The sequence below is a fragment of the Desmodus rotundus genome, chromosome 1, assembly GCF_022682495.2.
Source record: "Desmodus rotundus isolate HL8 chromosome 1, HLdesRot8A.1, whole genome shotgun sequence".
Taxonomy (NCBI): Eukaryota; Metazoa; Chordata; class Mammalia; order Chiroptera; family Phyllostomidae; genus Desmodus; species Desmodus rotundus.
The window spans coordinates 146,093,801-146,113,247 of record NC_071387.1 but is presented as its reverse complement, the minus strand read 5'-3'; the positions used below and the strand labels follow the sequence as shown (position 1 = coordinate 146,113,247).

The window sequence follows — 19,447 nt, the reverse complement described above, 5'->3', positions numbered from 1 at the left end:
ACATGAAACCCAGGAAGAGATGATGACTTTCAGTGTGGGGACTGAGTTTGCCTTTGATTATAATGAAATCCAGTAAGAATGTATAATGGGCACCTGAGAACATAGGATGCAACTCTGGACAGGCATTCATTAATAATTAAGAATAACAATTATAAAAATAATGTTCAATTAGAAAGTGATATTGGCAGGTATTCTGCTGTAGTTCTCAACCTTTCAAAAGGAAAAACTAGAACATAAGCTTTTTGAGGGTAGAAAAAGCTCATTCTGTTCACTGCTGTATTCTTGGTATGAAGGGTAGTCTTAGGTTCCTAGTAGGTACCCACAAAATATTTGTCAAATTAGAAACTGAATGAAGAGCTAGAAGTAAAATCCATAAGAACAGGGAGGGATACCATTGCTGGTTCTAATTGTCTTTCAGACATAGATGCTAATTGGAGAAGGGGGGTGAGCAAAAAGGAAATAGGGAATAATAGGTTTGAGGATTGGAGGTTGGTATTTCCTGGGGCGTACAAAGGGCTAGAATGAATCGATATCTCTGAATGTACCCCATTTCCCTAAATTTTGGAATCAACTGATCTTGTAATTTCTTTTTGTGCACGAAGGTCACTTGATGACGTGTTAAGAACTTCCCTGTAGTCTAGCAACCTTTACTGTTCATCTGCTAACTTCCACTGGTAGACAACACAGAAAATTGTTAACAAGCATTCTTAAGTGATTAGTCAGCATTCTAACAGTGTGCAACCATGAAATACTCACACAGAAATTTCTGAATTTGTTATAAAAAGTCCTTAAATAGGTAATTGTATAAAGCTCATTTTTAAAAGGACCGCTTAGAACTTCCATAGAGGTCATATTGCAGGCCAAGGTTAGTGTTTTCTGACTAGTCAACAAAAGCATATTTAAGACCATCATTCACAGTAACATTTTAAAGAGAAAATTACATTTGTAAATTTAATTATAAAAATCTAAAAAAATTGTAAATGTAAAATTCATTTAACTGTATAGTTAAAATAGGTACATTTTATTGTATGTTAATCTTTCCTCAATGAAGTTGATTTTTAAAGTGCCACTTTGAGCCCTGACTGGTGTGGCTCAGTTGGTTGAGCACTGTCCTGAAAACCAAAAGGTCACCGGTTTGATTCCCGGTCAGGGCACAAGTCTGGGTTTCAGGCCAGGTCCCTGGTTGGGGTAGTATGAGGTAGCTGATATCCTCTCCACATTGGTTTCTCTCCCTCTCTTTCCTTCTCCCTTCCCCTCACTCTAAAATTAAGATTAAAAAAATGCCAACTTGAGAGATGTTTTTTATGTCTCTTCACATAAAAGCATGAAGATGTACTTATGTTCCCTCACACAGGGAAATCTAGGGATGGAGTAAGGATACTAGTAAAGAGTCCCAGAGTGTCTATGTTTTCCAATCTCTTCTCCTTTTGTGGGTCTGGATGCTTTATGTTGATTAGTCCTCCAGGGACACTTCTTAATTTGAAGCAGCTAGTTAGCACTCCTCAGGGCAGTGAGAAAGGGCAGCAGAGAGACTCACTCTGAATCTCCTTCCACTGCCACCAGCTGCTGGGTGCTTTTATAATGTTCAATTCATATGCAACCAAACAGCAAATATTTACTGAGCTTCTGCTACTTCCTAGGTATAGTGCTAGTTTTTAGAGATATAAGTGAAGACAGTCTTACCCTCACTGCACATAGTCTTGAGTTCAACATGTAAATACTTAGTGGTAAATGCTTTGATAGTGGCTGTGTGAATACACAGGAAGGACATACTCGTATACTGTTTTGGGAGTACTAGGAGGGCTTCCTAGAAAAAGTGCTATCTGATTTTGTACTTGAACTATGAGAAGGAGTTTAGCCAACAAAAACGAGGAGGATTAACCACAGGGCAGCCCAGATGAAGCAGAAGCATAAGTGAAGGTCAGAAAGAACATGGTGTGTGTGTGTGTGTGTGTGTGTGTCGAGGGGGAGAGAGATCAAAGGAGGAGGGGGAGGAGAGAAGGGGTGAGGAATGGAAAGAGGTGAGGGAAGAGGGAGCAAGGGGGGGCAGAGGGAAGGAAATTTGTAGAAAAAGAGCTTATTCTGGATGCAATAAAGAGATGGATCTGAGGGACTATGACTCAGGATAAAGAAAATAGGTTTTTTTAATTGTAGTAATTCAGGTAAGGGGCCCTTCCTGGTCTCCAGTAGAAGGGGAATGACTCGTCCTGAGGTGAGCTTACCATCTTTATTTTTACTGTTTGTGGTAGGTAGGGTCTAACACAACCCTTAATGATCCTTGTCTCTTGGTATTCATTCCTTTGTGTAACCCCCTGCCTTTGAGTGTGGGTTAGATTTAATGAACTGGCTTCTAGTGAAGAGTATGCTGCAAGGGGATGAGAAGTCACTTCTAAGATAATGTAACAAGGACTGTGGCTTCCATCTCAGGCACCCTCTCTTGTTCTCACTGAGAGAAGCCAGCTACTGTGTTTGAATTGCCCTTTGGATATACCCAGGTGGCAAGAAATTGATTTCTGGCCAAAAGCCAGTGAGGACATGAGGCCTGCTAATAACCATATGAGTGTTTAGAAGCAGATCTTCCCCTAGTCAAGCCTTGAGATGACTGTAGTCCCAGCCAACACCTGACTGCATCCCTGTGAGAGACCCTCAACTAGAGATACTTGGCTACAGAAACAAAAACAGACATTTTTTGTGGAAGCTGCTAAAGTTTGTTGTTTTAAGCTGCTATTATTTGTTTAGCAGCAATAGATAACTAATACACTATTTGAAACAAAAGAGAAACAAGGGGTTAAATATGAAACAAGGGAAAAACTGTTTCCACAATAAAATGTTCTGACATTCACCTCAGTGTAGACATCAAATGTTCTTTAAGCTTCAGGCTTAGTATCTTCTACACAGTTCCCTGATTTGGGGACATTCCTGCCCTCCCAATGTATCTAGCTAGAAATCCAGCTGCATTTATTATAAGGAGACATCAAGAGAACATTTCCATACCCACACTCACTGTAAGTCAAGAACTTGGGCCCTGAGGATCTTTCCTGGGCCCCTTTATTATGGCTAGACTTTAGCCAACATTTTTCAGAGACTGGAGTCTCCCTACCACAAGAAATGGTAACGTCTTAAGAAGTGTTTCTGCCCAATTCACCACTCAATTCTGAAGAAATCTGAGTGTGATTAACTCTCTCACCACAGTAAGACCTATTGAAATCAGTCATGATATGCACATTCCTTAAATCAGCCTTGCTTACTGTCCAAAGACACTAAGTTCTTTCTGTATTATTCCCCACTCTCAGCCCTAAAATGCGTGAGACCCTATTTCTCTTTCCTATCTAACCTTCCTTGTTCCAGGTTCCATGCTTCATAAATACCCCTACATCCTCAACTATTCACTTAATGCTCCTTTTAGTCTTGGCCTTCACTGAAACCTAGCTCTCACAGGACATCACTTCCCCTCACAGCACTCTTTCCCACATCCCACATACTTGAGTGAGGACATAGTGTAAGTCTTTGTTTTCCTCACTCTTCATTACCACTTTGAAACCATTACTCCTCCACTTTCCTGTAACAGCCCCAAATTTGTGTAATAATCACCTTTCCCGTTCCCCAGTGCTGTCACCTACCAACCTCCCAATCACTGTCCTCAATCATTAAATACTCTGGTACAAGGGTCACTAAGTTCCTTTCACTTCAATTACTGCCATCATTCTGAGTAACTTCAACATCCAAGCACATGACCCATTCAAAATCAAAGCCCCTTAATTCTGTGATCTCATCTTCCATGACAGTTTCTCTTCCACTCCATTTTAGCCAAGGACATCACAGCCATATTCTGCATAATTTTCCATCATCCCAAAGTGAATCATCTCTGAATAGTGCAGTTATGTGTCCTGTTGATAGCTTATGTGTCTATCAATCCCCTTTAACCTTTCCCAAGAAAGCTTTTTTGAAACAACTGAAATATCCAGTGCATAGAACACTCTAGATACTCTAATTTGAATTTCCTGTGGTCTATTACTTCCGTAATTCTCTTGCTAGTTTTCAATAGTTTTGCCCTACCTGCTGGGAAACACTGCAACTGTAGATGAATCCCACTGTCTCTCTGCCTCCTGATATGAACTCCTGAGAAGTATTTGAGAAATTTGAACATGTGAGAAAATCATGCAACTCTGCAGCATGCTGCCCATATAAGCTTTATGGTCACCAACACACCTGGGCCCTTAGTGTTGCACCCGCAATCCTTGTGTATCCCTAGTTAGCTCTCCTACCTTTCTTCATAGTGGCTATTTTAGACACGCCCAGTTTTGTACAAAACTGTGGCTCTTCTCCTTCCTTTTCCACAAATAATTTTATCTTCTAATTTACAGAGAAAGAGAAGACATTCAAAAAAACTCTCTTGGCTTCCTGCTACCAAACCAACAAAGTACCTGCCTTCATAGCCTTTTCCATCTTCCCTTCTATGGCATCAGATGCAACCCTTCTCCTCTCTAAAAGCCCATCCCTTCATGTGTGCTCTGGATCCTTTCCCTGCCCTGGCTCCTTTCCACCACCATTCAAACATGCTCATCTTGTCCATCTGAAAACACAATCTCTGAATTTTCTCTCAAATATGTACTTATGCATCAGTTAACAGCCATTTCTCTCTTGGGCAGTTCACATCCAGACTTTCTGAGTTAGCTAAAATTGCTTTCTTCCTCAGTACTTTTTAGCCTTTCATCTAAACGCCAACACACTCTAATATGGTATGGCAGGGAGGAAAGCCAATGAAACTAATTTTGTCAAGGACAGCACTGAACTTCCCTCTTTTTAAAAAAATACAATGGACATTTTTCAGTTCTTATGGTTGACTATAGGTACTGTTAACTATTTCCTCTTTTTTTGAACAGTATTATTCCCTTGCTTTTGTATTTTAGCCCAGGTCTTCATCTTTTCACTTTATACTCACAAAAGATGTAAAAATCTTTCATACCTTTAATTAGCAAATTACTCACCCTTTCACTCAATTCAAACCCCAAAGAGCCTACCCGACATTTCTACTTCAATGTCTTAACATCTTAAAACTTAACATTTTTCAAAAAACTTAACATTAACAAAAAAACTAGATTATTTCCCCCCACAAACCTGCTCTTCATCTGGTGGTATCAATGAATTGTATCACCATTCTTCTAGCCACCTGGGACAGAAACCTGCGAGTCATTCTTGACTTCTTCCCCCTCAACCCTCATGTCTAACACTAAATCTTATGGATTCTGTTTCCTAAATATTTTCAGATACTCAGATATCTATCTGCTAAGTAAGGGGCTCTCTCAAATTTATCAGTTCTTCCTGAACCCCAAGCCACCCTCATAGTTCAACTAGATTACTGTATCTAATTTACCCAAATGTTTTTGAGGAGTCATAATAAATTAATTTATAATTTTCTTCAGGGCCACCCAAACTCACCCTAAAACTAGGTAAAGGCTTCTAACATGTGCTCCTGTAGCATTATGTACTTGCCCTCTCACAGTACTTACACACTTTATGGAAACCACTCACATCTTACTTCTAGTCCATAAATTTTTTGTGGACAAGGTAGCATCTACCCAGGTCACCACCATATCCTAGGGCTGAGAACAGTCTTGGCATAACATACATGCTTAGTAAACATATGTTAAACATTGATGAGTTTTATATTATCTTTCAGGGGAAAAGGTAACAGTTGGGGAAGAGGTTAACAGTAGAGTGAAAAATGGGCTGAGGGGTAGAGAGGTAGAAATAAGATGAAAGTACGAGTACTTATCCTTCAAGTACGTACAATTCCTTTTTACTACATATTAGAGTCAAGTATCTCTTTATTTTCTGCTTCCCCCTCATTTATCCCAACATATCCATTGCCAGTATAGGCCTTCAAATGTTTGCTGAGGGGGCCTAGAAGGATATGATCTGTCACTGTGCCTGACAGTTACACTTAACAGAGTTGGTATACAACTTCTATTACACCTGCTGGGCCAGAACCTCTCATATCCTCCTGCTTGCTCACTTTGGGAAGGGTTCTACTATAACGTAGCATCTCCAACTCATTGTGAAACCTGATATAAGAAAGGAAAGAAGCAAGAATTTCCCATTTTATTATTATTTCTTTTGTATGAACTGTACTTGGGAGTAATCAAACAGTAGATAAGGAGAAGTTTCTCTTTATAGAAGTATTCCAGCTAATTTTGTAACTCCTAATGAATTAATGGAGCTAGGCACTGAGTACATGGCTATTAAGATCAAAACAGAGAGAAAACTAGGCATTAATGTGCCTCCTGATGGAAAAACCACACACTGTTACCAATGAAGAAGTCTTGCCCCCGCCCCCAAAGAGGATTGAACCCACCTCTGACAACATTTCTAGATCCAACTACCAATTTACAGGAAATACAGATGGAGAAACATGTCAAACTACACCACGGAGACTACAAAAATCTCTGTAAGACACACAACTTTGGCTCCTCAACAAATAAATGGAAAGAAAACAAAAGAGATAAAGAAGAAACCTATAGTAAGAGACTTCAGAGCTTTATTAACCAATCTCAGTGCATGAATCGTATCCGACCCTGAGTCAAATAAACTGTGAAAAATCATGACATTTATGAAAAAACTGCAAATTTGAATACTGACTGGATATTTGATGCTATTAAAAAGTTACTGTTAATTTCTTTGGGAGTGGAATGATGGCCCTGTAGTTAGGTATCTTAAAAGTGTTCTTGTCTTTTGGAAACACACAGTAAAATATCCAGGGAAGAAATAATGATGCTTGGGATCTTCTTCAAAAATAAAACGAAAGGGCAAAGTGGATGAGGTACGTGTGGATTACTATATCGTTCTGTATGCCTCTGTATGTTTGAGGTTTCCTACACTAAAAACTTTAAAACATTCATTAGCAGCAGAAAAGAATGTCCTACCAATTTCAACTTTTCCCATTCTCAGTTGAAATTCATCACTACGTACTAGCTGTCACTAGAGATCTCATTTGAAGCTTGAAAGGGAAAAGCTGAGAACCAATTCATAAATGAACTACACACGTAATTATCTGCTAAGCAATCAGGGATCTGACTTATACAGTTTACTTCTAGCTTTCTCTTTCCATCTAACTTTCACGGGGACTAATTACAGATCAAGAAACTCTATTTCTAGGAGCGGTGTCAGTCTTTCCGAGCAACACATACTTATGGTTACGTGCTCTTTATCAGGGACATGGGAGCATGAAAATTGACAAAACTAGATTGAATCCTTGCCCTTCTGAGCTTACAGTCCAATAGGAGAAATAGATATTAATCAAAGAATCACACAAATAAATGTAAAAGTGCAAATGCGGTAGTCTTCAAAAAAGAGAAACATGCCAGGACAACCTATAACAGTGGGATTTGAACTATTCAACTCTCTTGAGAAAGTCATGCTTAAGTTCACCATGAATTGATGTTAATCGAATGAAGTGGGACAAAAAGAGCAGAAATAGACTCTGTACAGGCTGCAGGAGAAGGAAGCCAAGTGACTGAGATACTGAAAGGCCAGTGTGGCTGAAGTGATGAGAGCAAAGTGTGATATAAAACTGACAAGTTAGGTAGGAGCCAGTTTAGATAGGCCAAAATAAAAGGTTATCTTATTCTAAGAATCAAAGGAAGCCAATAAAAAGTTTTATAGAAAGGGTGATTAACTCTTTGTAAAGATCATTCTGGCACAGTGAAGGTAAACAGGAAATGAAGTGAAAGAGGGGACAACGAACTTCCACGTGGTGGGAGAGAAAGGTGCGCCAGGATAGAAGTTTTGGCTGATCCTGCTACAGTGATCTTGAGAAAGTCCAAGAGACTGACTTTCGTTTTGAATTAGTACTCATGGTTTTTGACTCTGGAGCAAATAATAAAACAAAACAAACAAACCCCAAGAAGTTGTCATTGTGCAGATCCTATTAACATACGTTAAAGGAATCTTGGTATAACTAAATCACAGTTCCACAGATAACGATCACTCATCTACATTAGGATCTGGAAGTAGATGTAGCATTGTTTTACTTTACTTTTTTTTTCCACTATTTTTAAAATAGTTATTGGTACTTTTAAAAAATTGTATTTTTCAGTGACAGTTTACATTCAATGTTATTTTGTATTAGTTTCAGGTGTACATCATAGTTGTTAGACAATGACTGCCCGGTATTTCAGGTACCCACCATGCACCATACACAGGTACTGCAAGACTACTGACTGTATTCCCCATGCTGTCCTTTACATCCCTGTGACTATTTCGTAACTACCAATTTGTACTTCTTAATCCCTTCATCTTTTTCACCCAGTCCTCCAATACCCCTCTTCTCTGGCAACTCTCGGTCTATGAGTTTGTTTCTATTTTGTTTGTTTCTTTATTTTGTTCTTTAAAAAAACATTTTATTTATTTATTTTTAGAGAGAGGGAAAGGAGGGAGAAGGAGAGGGAGAGAAACATTGATGTATGAGAGAAACATCAATTGGTTGCCTCTTACACCCACTCCAACTGGGGACTGGGCCAAAAACCCAGGGATGTGCCCCGACCAGGAATTGAAATGTCTACCTTTTGCTTTGAGAGATGATGTTCAACCAACTGAGCCCTGCTGGTCAGGGCCCTTTATTTTGTTCTTTAGATTCTACATATAAGTGAAAACATGTGGTATCTGTCTTTCTCTGTCTGACATATATCACTTGGCATAATATCCTCTAGATCATCCACGCTCTTGCAGATATTAAGATTTCATTCTTTTTTATTGCCGAGTAACATTTATTGCATGCGTACATATGTACCAGTTTTTTTTTTTTTTTTAAAGCCAATCATCTATTGATGGGCATTGGGTTGCTTCCATATCTTGGCTTTTGTAAATAACACTGCACTGAATATAGGAGAGTATATATCCTTTCAAATTAGTGTTTGGGGTTTCTGCAGATACAGACCCAGAAGTGGAATCTGTGGATCATAATGCAGTTCCACTTCTAATTTACTGAGGAACCTTCACACTATATTCTACAATGTCTGCACCAATCTGCATTCCCACTGACAGTGAAGAAGCGTTCCCCTTTCTCCACATCCTCACCAGCACTTGTTTGTTGATTTATTGATGGCAGCCATTCTGACAGGTGTGAGATGATATCTCACTGTGGTTTTAATTTGCATTTCTCAGATGATTAGTGATGTTGAGCATTTTTTTCATGTGTTTGTTGGCCATCTGTATGTCCTTTTTGGAGGAGTGTTTATTTAGGTCCTCTGCGCACCTTTAAAAAAACTTGTATTTATTTTTTAATATCTTATTTATTTATTTTCAGAGAGAGGGGAAGGGAAGAAGAGGGAGAGGGAGAGAAACATCAATGTGTGGTTGCCCCTTGCTTGCCCCCACTGTAGACCTGGCCTGCAATCCAGGCATGTGCCCTGACTGGGAATCGAACCAGTGACCCTTTGGTACATTGGCTGGCACTCAATCCACTGAGCCACACCCACCAGGGCTTCCCATCTTTTAATTGGATTATTTTGGGGGGTTGAGTATGAGATTTGTAAATTTTGGATATTAACTTTTTATTGAGTATGTCACTGGCAAATATCTTCTCCCACCCAGTGGATTATCTTTTCATTCTGTTGTTTCCTTTGCTATATCAAAACTTTTTAGTTGGATGTAGTTCCATTTGTTCATATCTTCTTTTGTTTCCCTTGCCTGAGGAGCTATATCAGAAAAAAATACTGCTAAGAGAAATGTGAACTTTATTTCCTGTTTTCTTCAAAGATTTTTGTGGATTTTGAGTCTTACATTTAAGTCTTTAATCCACTTTGAGTTTATTCTTGTGTATGGTATAAAATGGTGATCTAATTTCATTTTTTTTCTGGCATTGTATCTGTTTCCCAACACCACTTATTAAATAAATTGTCTTTACCCCATTGTATGTTCTTGCCTCCACTGCCATATATTAACTGACCATATAGGTCGGGGCTTACTTCTGGGCTCTCTATTCTATTCCACTGATCTGTGTGTGCTTTTGTGTCAGTACCGTGCTGGCATAGTTTGGTACCAGGTAGCATGATACCCCCAACTTTGTTCTCCTTTTTTAATATTGTTGAGGCTATTGAGAATCTTTTGTGATCCCATATAAATTTTTGGATTATTTGTTCTGGTTCTGTGAAAAATGCCAATGGTATTTCAATAGGAACTGCTTTGAATCTATAGATTGCTTTGGTTGGTGTGGACATTTTAACAACATTAATTCTTCCCATGAACATAGTATATACTTCCATATCTGCAATATCTTATAATTTTCCGAGTGCAAGTCTTTTACCTTCTTGGTTAAATTTCTTCATAAGTATTTTATTTTTATTTTTTGATGTAATTGTAAATGTGGTTGTTTTCTTAATTTCTCTTTCTGATAGTTCATTATTGGTGTATAAAAAACACAACTGATTTCTGAATATTTAATTGTAACCTGTTACTTTAATGAATTCATTTATCAGTTCTAGTAGTCTTTAGGTGGAATCTTTAGGGTTCTCAATATATAGTATTGTGTCATCTGGAAATAAGGACAGTTTTACTTTTCCTTTCCAACTTGGATGCCTTTTATTTCTTCTCATCTGACTGCTGTGGCTAGGACTTCCAGTACTATGTTAAATAAGTGTGGTGAAGTGGACATCCAATCTCGCTCCTGATCTTTTAAAAAAATTTTTTTCAAGATTTTATTTATTGATTTTTAGAGAGGGGAAAGAAGAAAGAGAGGGAGAGAAACATCAATGCACAGGAGATACATTGATTGGTTGCCTCCCAAATGCCCATAACTAGGACCTGGCCTGCAAGCCAGGCATGTGCCCTGACTGGGAACTGAACTGGCAACCCTTCGGTTTGCAAGTCAGTGCTCAATCCACTGATCCACACCAGCCAGGGCTTGTTCATGATCTTAAGGGCAATACTTTTAGTTTTTCCCTACCAAGTATGATGTTGGCTATGGGCTTGTCATATATGGCCTTTATTATATTGAGGTATATTTCCTCTATTCTCACTTGCTGAGAGTTTTTATCATAAATGGGTGCTGGATTTTGTTAAATACTTTTTCTGTATCCATTGATGACTATAGATTTTTATCCTTCATTTTGTTTATGTGGTGTATTACATTAATTGATTTGCAGATATGATGTAGCATTGTTTTAAACATAAATGGCATTAATAGCATTAATGTCATAAAAACATTGATTTGGGAGAAAAACCTATGACTGATATTGCCAAACATGCTTGTCATGTTTACTACTGAATTCACTGCACTATCAAAATTCATCATTTGAAGAATGAAACACACTCCTGATTTACTATATTTTTTTAATCCTCAAATGAGGATATGTTTTCTGATTTGAGAGAGAGAGGGAGAAACATCAATGTGAGAGAGAAACATCAATTAGTTGCCTGACCGGGGATGGAACCCACAGCCTAGGTATGTGCCCTGACTAGGAATCAAACCCACAACCTTTCGGTGTGTGGAACAATGCTCCCACTAACTGAGCTACCTGGACAGGGCTGATTTGATATTTTTAGTAGATCTCATGCTATTACAAAAACCCAAACACATAAAGGCGTAAACAAGAAAGTAAAAACCATGGAAATCCCAATACTTATGGATAACACTGGTAACATTCTGAAGAACATTTTCCAGACATTTCTCTGTGCATGTATCACTTGTATACATACATATATATATAATGAGAGTAATATCATACAATACTTGCCTTTTCAAAAACAAAAAATATTATAATTATTTTTCAAAATTAGTAACATTTACTAATATCCAACAAGCATCTCTTAAAAACATTGTACCCCATGTATTTGGGGTACAATGGTGAGCAATGGCAATACAGTCCTCCCTAAAGGACTTAAAAAAGGCAGATAGACAATTAAACCAACAAACTCTGCTAAATGCTGTGAGAACAGAAGAGAGCACCTGAGAGCACCTTACCTATTTCAGGGAGGTGTGAACAAGGAAAACATCCTGAAAGAAGTGCCATTTAAAACTGAGGGGAAGGATGAGTAAGACCATGAGTTAAACACACAAGTGAATGGGAGTAAAAGAGAGTTCTAGGCACAGGGACATACTATACTCAAGGAAGGCAGGGACATACTATACTCGAGGACCTGAAAAAGTTGAGCTGAAGGAAGGGAGAGAGAGAAACAGGGCAAACAGAGATATTGCTGAAAGAGAATGTAACATAAGAAACCTGAATTCTATTCTATGGCCAGTGGGTAGCCACTGAATTGTTTAAACAAGTAAGTGATATGATCAGGTTTGTGTTTTACAAGGATCACTCCAATTATAATATGAAGACTGTATCAGGAAAGGGAAGGCTGAAGACTAAAACAAAAGTCAGATTTCAATATAAACAGATGTAATTTGTCTAATCCCCTCCACCCAGCACACCCCTCCCACCCACATTCCCCCACCTTAGTTCACGTCCATGGGTCATACATATAAGTTCTTTGGCTTCTACATTTCCTATATTATTCTTAACTCCCCTCCACCCTGCCTATTTTCTACAATTTATGCTTCTTATTCCCTGTACCTTTTCCCCCATTCCCCCCTCCCCCTCCCCACTGATAACCCTCCATGTGATCTCCATTTCTGTGATTACGTCCTTGTTCTAGTTGTTTGCTTAGTTCGTTTTTGAGGGGTTTTTTTTTTTTAGGATCAGTTGTTGATAGTTGTGAGTTTGTTGTCATTTTACTGTTCATAGTTTTGATCTTATTCTTTTTCTTAAATAAGTCCCTTTACCTTTTCATGTAATATAGGCTTGGTGATGATGAACTCCTTTAACTTCACCTTATCTGGGAAGCACTTTATTTGCCCTTCCATTATATATGTTAGCTTTGCTGGATAGGGTAATCTTCGATGTAGGCCCTTGCCTCTCATGACTTGGAATACTTCTTCCCAGCCCCTTCTTGCCTGTAAGGTTTCTTTTGAGAAAACAGCTGATAGTCTTATGGGAACTCCTTTGTAGGTAACTCTCTCCTTTTCTCTTGCTGCTTTTAAGATTCTCGCCTTAGCTTCAATCTTGGCTAATGTAATTATGATGTGTGTTGGAGTGTGCTTCCTTGGGTCCAACTTCTTTGGGACCCTCTGAGCTTCCTGGACGTCCTGGAAGTCTATTTCCTTTGCAAGATTGGGGAAGTTCTCTTTCATCATATTTTCAAATAGGTTTTCAATTTCTTGCTCTTCCTCTTCTCCTTCTGGCATCCCTATGATATGGATGTTGGAACATTTAACGTTGTCCCAGAGGTTCCCTAAGCCTCACCTAATTTTTTTGAGTTCTTGTTTCTTCATTCTGCTCTGGTTGAATGTTTATTTTTTCCTTCTGGTTCACACTATTGATGCGAGTTCCAGTTTCCTTCCCTTCACTGTTGGATCCCTGTACATTTCCTTTATTTCACTTTGCATAGCCTTCATTTTTTCCTCTATTTTGTGACCATACTCAATTAATTCTGTGAGCATCCTGATTATCAGTGTTTTGAACTATGCATCTGATAGGCTGGCTATCTCTTCGCCACTTAGTTTTATTTCTTCTGGAGCTTTGATCTGTTCTTTCATTTGGGCCATTTTCTTTTTTGTTTCAGTGTTCCTGTTATATAGTAAGGGGTGGAGCCTTATGCATTTGCCAGGGTAGGGCAATCCAGGTTGCTGTACTGTGGTGCTGTATGTGGGAGAGGGGTCCGAGAGGGAACAATGGCAGTTGCTCCAGTCTCTGCCAGCTTTCAGTCACTTTCCCTGCTATCCACAAGCAAATTGGGCCCTTCTGGTGCTGATTCTCAGGTGCGTGGGCTTGTGTACGTTCTAGGACCCTCTCTAGCGAACTCTCTTGTGAGGCTGGGAGTTTCTTCCACCGCCTCAACCCCCACAGGTTTTTTTCAGTCAGAGGTTTGAGGCTTTATTTTCCCATGCTGGAACTCTGGGTTGCATGGTCTGTCTTGCTCCACAGTTGTTCCTCCCAGCTTATCTGCACGCGAATGTGGGACCACTCATTCCGCCAGCCGCCGCCTTGCTATGAGTCTTCTCTGCCTGGCTGTCCGTCTCCATTCATCCTACTGGTCTGAATGAATGTTTCCTCTTTAACTCCTTGGTTCGATTTTCTGGCAGTTCTGGTTGTTTTTTGTTTTTAAATTTGTTGTTCTTTTTCTGGTTGTGCGAGGAGGCACAGTGTATCTACCTAAGCCTCCACCTTGGCTGGATGTTGTCATTTTTAATATTTACATGGATGTACTGTATCAGTTCTGTGAGGCCAGACTGTTCTTCAATTTTCTGTCTCCAGAGTCTAATACAATATCTGGCACAAAATGTTTTATTTCTTTAAAAATAACTATTAATAGTTATTGACAACAATAATGTTACCTTTAATGAATATCTACTATATGCCAGGGACTATGTTAAAAGCACATTGCATTTAATTCTCAAAACTGTAGCATGTTATTTTATAAAGAGTAAACACTAAAGCTCAGAGATTACTTGTCTAAGTTTAGTCTCTTAGCTATTTGGTGAGGGAGTGGGATTTAACACCAGGTCTGCTGACTCCAGAGCCACTTGACCATTTATCCACAGTTGACTCATAATTTAAGCAATTATTTATTGATTAATATACATTCAGGTTCTATTTTTGCTAATACCAATATTATGATGAATCTCTTCAATCATGTCTCAGCACTCTTTACTGATTACCTCATTGCTGTAAAATCTTAGATGCTGCAATTATGAGCTATAGGCCTGGCACATTATAAATTTCAATACATATTACGAAACTGCTCTTCAGAATGCTGTTCAATTTCATAGATTGCTTGTTAACCATTACCAAGACTGAGTGTTATTGATCTTTGCCAATCCAAATGGCCTCCAAAAATACCTCATTTTGGTTGTGGTTTATACTATACTATCATTACTATGAAAATTGATAAATTTTCCATGTTTTTTAAAAAATATATTTGACTCACAGGAACTACTATAAAGGACACATGAACAAAATCAAGGGGGAGGGTGGAGGCAGGGGAGAGAGGTGGGCTCAGATGGGGTGGGGTGGAGGGATGGGGTGAAAGTGCAGACAACTGTAATTGAATAACAATAAACATTTAAAAGATATATTTGATTAGAGAGAGATGGAGAAAGAGAAACATCAATATGAGAGAAATATTAATAGGTTGTCTCCCACACATGCCCCATTGGGGACCAAACCCGCAATCTAGGCATATGCCCTGAACAGGAATCAAACCTGAGACCTTGGTGAACGGGCTGAGGCTCCAAACAACTGAGTCACAGTGGCTGGGTACTTTCCACATGTGTACAAGTCATTTCTATTTCCTTTTAATTCCTGTTCATGCCTTTTGCCTATGTTTTAACAGTCTTTAAGTAGTTAATTTTTATTTAATCTTTATTGTATTTTTTTCCATTACCATTTAGTCCCCTTATACCCTTCTCCTCTTTATGTATTTTGAATTTTAACTTTTCAGTGTTATAAACATTTAAAAATAACATGATCTTGCTTTAAATTATTTATTTATCGATTGATTGATTTTAGAGAGAGAGGAAGGAGGGAGAGAGAGAAGGAGGAATGGAGAGGGGGTAGAGAGAGACACACACAATGAATTTTTGTTCAACTTATTTATGCATTCATTGGTTGCTTCCTGTATGTGCCCTGATGAGAGATTGAACCCTCAACCTTGGTGTATTGGGTCAACACTCTAACCAACTGACCTACCCAGCCAGGGCTATGAACTTAGTTTTTGTTTGTTGTGTAACCTTGCTATGATTTTATGGCACACTGAAGTTTCACATTTTTATGTGAAACCTATTGATCCTGTTTTTTTATAGTTTCCTACCTACCTCATAATTATAAAAATTCTATCTTCATTTCTTCTAATCTTTTAATATTTTTAGTTTTCATTTTTAACATTAAATCTAATCTAAAGATAGGATTAATTCTGATGAAAGAAGTGTGGTAAGGGATTCAGTTATTTTTTAAATGGCTATTGAGATTATTGGATAGATAAGACTTTATAAAATAATTGCAATACGGCCCAAAGCACTAATGGCAAGTCTAATACTAAGCAAAGAATTGTTTTCTGCCAAGAAGGAATTTTCCTTCTTCCTGCATATGTGTAGAAACAATAAGCTTCCCAAATAATTCCCTAAACAACAAAGAAATAACTCAAATGTGCTATTTAAATATAATTTCTTTTGCACTAATTTACCACCTATAACTTGAGTTTCCCCCCCTGCAATGCTAACTAGTAGTACTAAAATGAAGTATCTCTTTATTTTAACTTAGTACAATAAATTTAAATACTTAAGTATGAGATGTTTTAAGCCTTCAATTTTAATGAACAGAAGCATTATGTTTTATACATAATATCAAAAGTAACCTATAGACACTAAAGAAAGAGTTTATATCAACAGTAGGAAAATTATCTTACAACCAACTTAATGAAATTCTGTTTTTTAAAAATTGTTCATTTACAGCATAAAATGTTAGTTTACTTTTCAATAAAAATATTTATTGAAAAAATACAGAGCATACAGAAAACCCCAAAGAAAAATTCTGTCATATTAGGAGGCATCCAATAAAACCAATAGCAAATTGATGATAGTACAATAATAGTTTTATATTAAAAAAATCAAGTTGACTTCCATAATGTTGCTAAAAATGATGTGTTAATAGTTAAACATGACTAGGCTATGACTCTTCACTTTTAATGAGCAGTAGAATCATCTTTTCAAAGATAAGACTTGGATTTATAGATTTATGTAATCTTGAAGTACAAGAGAAAGCAAGAACTGTAACAAAGTTCTTAGTAACTTTAAAAAAAAAACATAAAAATGTCTTTGCAAAGAATGCCTTAGAGAAAGAGCAAATCTAATCAACGCAAGCAGTAATAACTAGGTCAAATCACACATATAACCAAAATGCAGCTTAGTATTTATTTTTCAAAAATTCTACTCACATCAAACATTTTAGACTAAAACAGAAACACATAATTTAGACTATAAAATATACTTAGAAACTTGAAAACGTTATTGTTAGATATAATGAAGAAAAATTCCTATAGCATTTGGTACTGAATTCTTTTGAAGATATCCATTCAGGAGTTAGGAAACAAGCAAGATTTACAGATCATTCTGAGGATTGTCTCACTCCATATTCCTTTTAAAATATTTAAATAGTTAATTTTAAAAAACAATAAAATAATTTATTTACCTGACCACTACCAGAAGTTGCCATGTTGATTTCTGCCACTCCTTGACCTTCATTCTGCCGCTCAGCTTCATGTGAGCCAGCGTCGTGCTTGTTCTGAGATGACCTCTGTTAATATGGAGTTGACATCATTACACACAAAAATGGTGCATGCTTTTTTAGCTCACAGCTTTCTTTGCTCTCTTGTTTTAAAGCTCTGAATGCATCAATTATACAGGTTTATAAAGGCGTGGAACTGCACTTCAGACTTCTCCAGCATGGTTGGCAGCCGACTATTTCGGTAAGAGGCAAGTGCAGTGTGCCCCTTGAGCCTTAGAGCTGCACAAGACAAAGGATTTTCTGAGATGCACAGAAACACCATCCTCCACCAGCTGTGCTCACATCACTATCAGGAATATAACCCAACCAGAACAAATAACTGTCTTTTCTGCAAGGTCACATGATTCTGGCATTTAATGGAATTGCAAATATAACAGTTAAACTATTACCTAAGCTCATAAATACCTTCTGTGTAAGTATACTTATACCTAGAATATATATACAGTTACTAATAAAAATCATATAAAACAAATATATAAGCTCTTAGATTCTGATATAAATAAAACTAAAGACCTCTTCTACTATAACCACCATCTGTTACATGAAATGAAAATGACAGATTATATCCAGTAAAAGCAGTCATTTGAAGATAGATTATATCCAGTACAAAGCAGTCACACTTTGTAAAAATAACACTGCAGAATCAAAGAAAATAATTTTCCCATTATCTTTTATAGAAACAATTACTAATGTGATTGCTCTAGGAAAATGATACTCTAAAAAATTTTGCTTAAAAAAATGTGAAATAGTGGATAATTATCTTACAAAATGGCTTTCACTGAAACTTCTTTAAACATCAAGCTTTCCCAGACCACTTAAAATGTGACTTAAAAATTAATTTTCATGCAACATTTCCATCAATAAACTAGTATAGTTATATGTTGGCCACAATGGAGATAACCCCAATAATTCAGAAACAGAAGAAAAAATAGTACCATCTGAAAATCACACTATAAAATTTAACAAAATCAACAAAAGTAGACACATACAAAGTCAATCTAGAAATGAAATAAATCAAAACCCATGAAAACCACAAAGATTTGACACTAACATAATTGAAGATGTCAATGTAAAAGTAATTACTAAGCATCTGCTATGTTAGTTACTTGCATTATGTGCAAAGGAATACAGTGCCAGCAAAACCAGACATTGTTCTATGTACTCTTGGAGCTTATAGTCAGGGACACTATCAAACAATAAGAGAACCAACAATAAAGTTAAAACTCTGACAAGTGCTCTGAAAGAAGAGTACAAGGTGCTATAAGAACATATAACAGAAGGAGCCATGGTCTGGGAGTTTGGGAACAGCTCTCTTAGGAAGTGCTATTTGAACTGACAGCTGAAGAATAAATAGGAGTTTTAGGAAAAGGGACAGGGGTAGAGGATGAAGGTTTTAGGTAAACAGAAGATCACATGCAGTACTGAATGGTGGTGGCTCAGCATACTGAGTGCCAGCCTGTGAACCAAACAGTCAAGGGTTCGATTTCCGGTCAGGGCACATGCCTGGGTTGTGGGCCAGGTCCCCAGTAGGGGGCGCGTGAGAGGCAACCACACTTTGATGTTTCCCTCTCTTTCTCCTTCCCTTCCACTCTCTCTAAAAGTAAATAAAAGATTTTTTTTTAATCTTAAAAAAAAAGGTATGTAAAAAACCTGAGCTGGAAGGAAGCATGGATTGTCCTAATACACCAGAGGATCATAGTGCAGAGAGTAGACAAGAAGATAATAAAATAATCTTACTAATTTTGTTGAATTTTAGTGTAATACTCAGATAGCCCTCTTGCCCCCACATAACTAAGATGAGTATATTAATGATATAAGATGCATGTTTTTTAAAGTCGATTTGTAAATAGTCTAAGTAAATAGGAAACAGAGATCAGTTTGGAGGCTAACGCATTAATCTAAGTGTGAGATGATGATACTTTGCACTAGGGAAGCAGTGATGGAGATAAAAGGAGTGGAGACAGGTAATCTGAAGGACCTGGTGATAGATCGGATCTGGTGAGTGGTGGAATAGGTCTGGTGTCAAGAATTACCCCTGCGTTTCTTAGCTCATACAACTGAATAATGATGGTGTCAATCACAAAGACAGATAATAACTTAAGGAGAATAAGGGTTTCTGA

At 37.6% G+C, this 19,447-nt stretch overlaps 1 protein-coding gene across 19 annotated transcripts in view; it reads right to left on the bottom strand.

The window, feature by feature from the left end:
• The window catches only part of APC (APC regulator of WNT signaling pathway), a 159,382-nt gene that overhangs the window by 25,390 nt on the left and 114,545 nt on the right, over positions 1-19,447 (bottom strand). For all 19 annotated transcript variants that reach the window (XM_024563317.3, XM_024563320.3, XM_024563323.3 and 16 more), the window contains one exon: positions 17,232-17,336. In XM_024563317.3, coding sequence (XP_024419085.1) covers positions 17,232-17,336 — 105 coding nt within the window. The remainder of the gene's footprint in view (positions 1-17,231; positions 17,337-19,447) is intronic.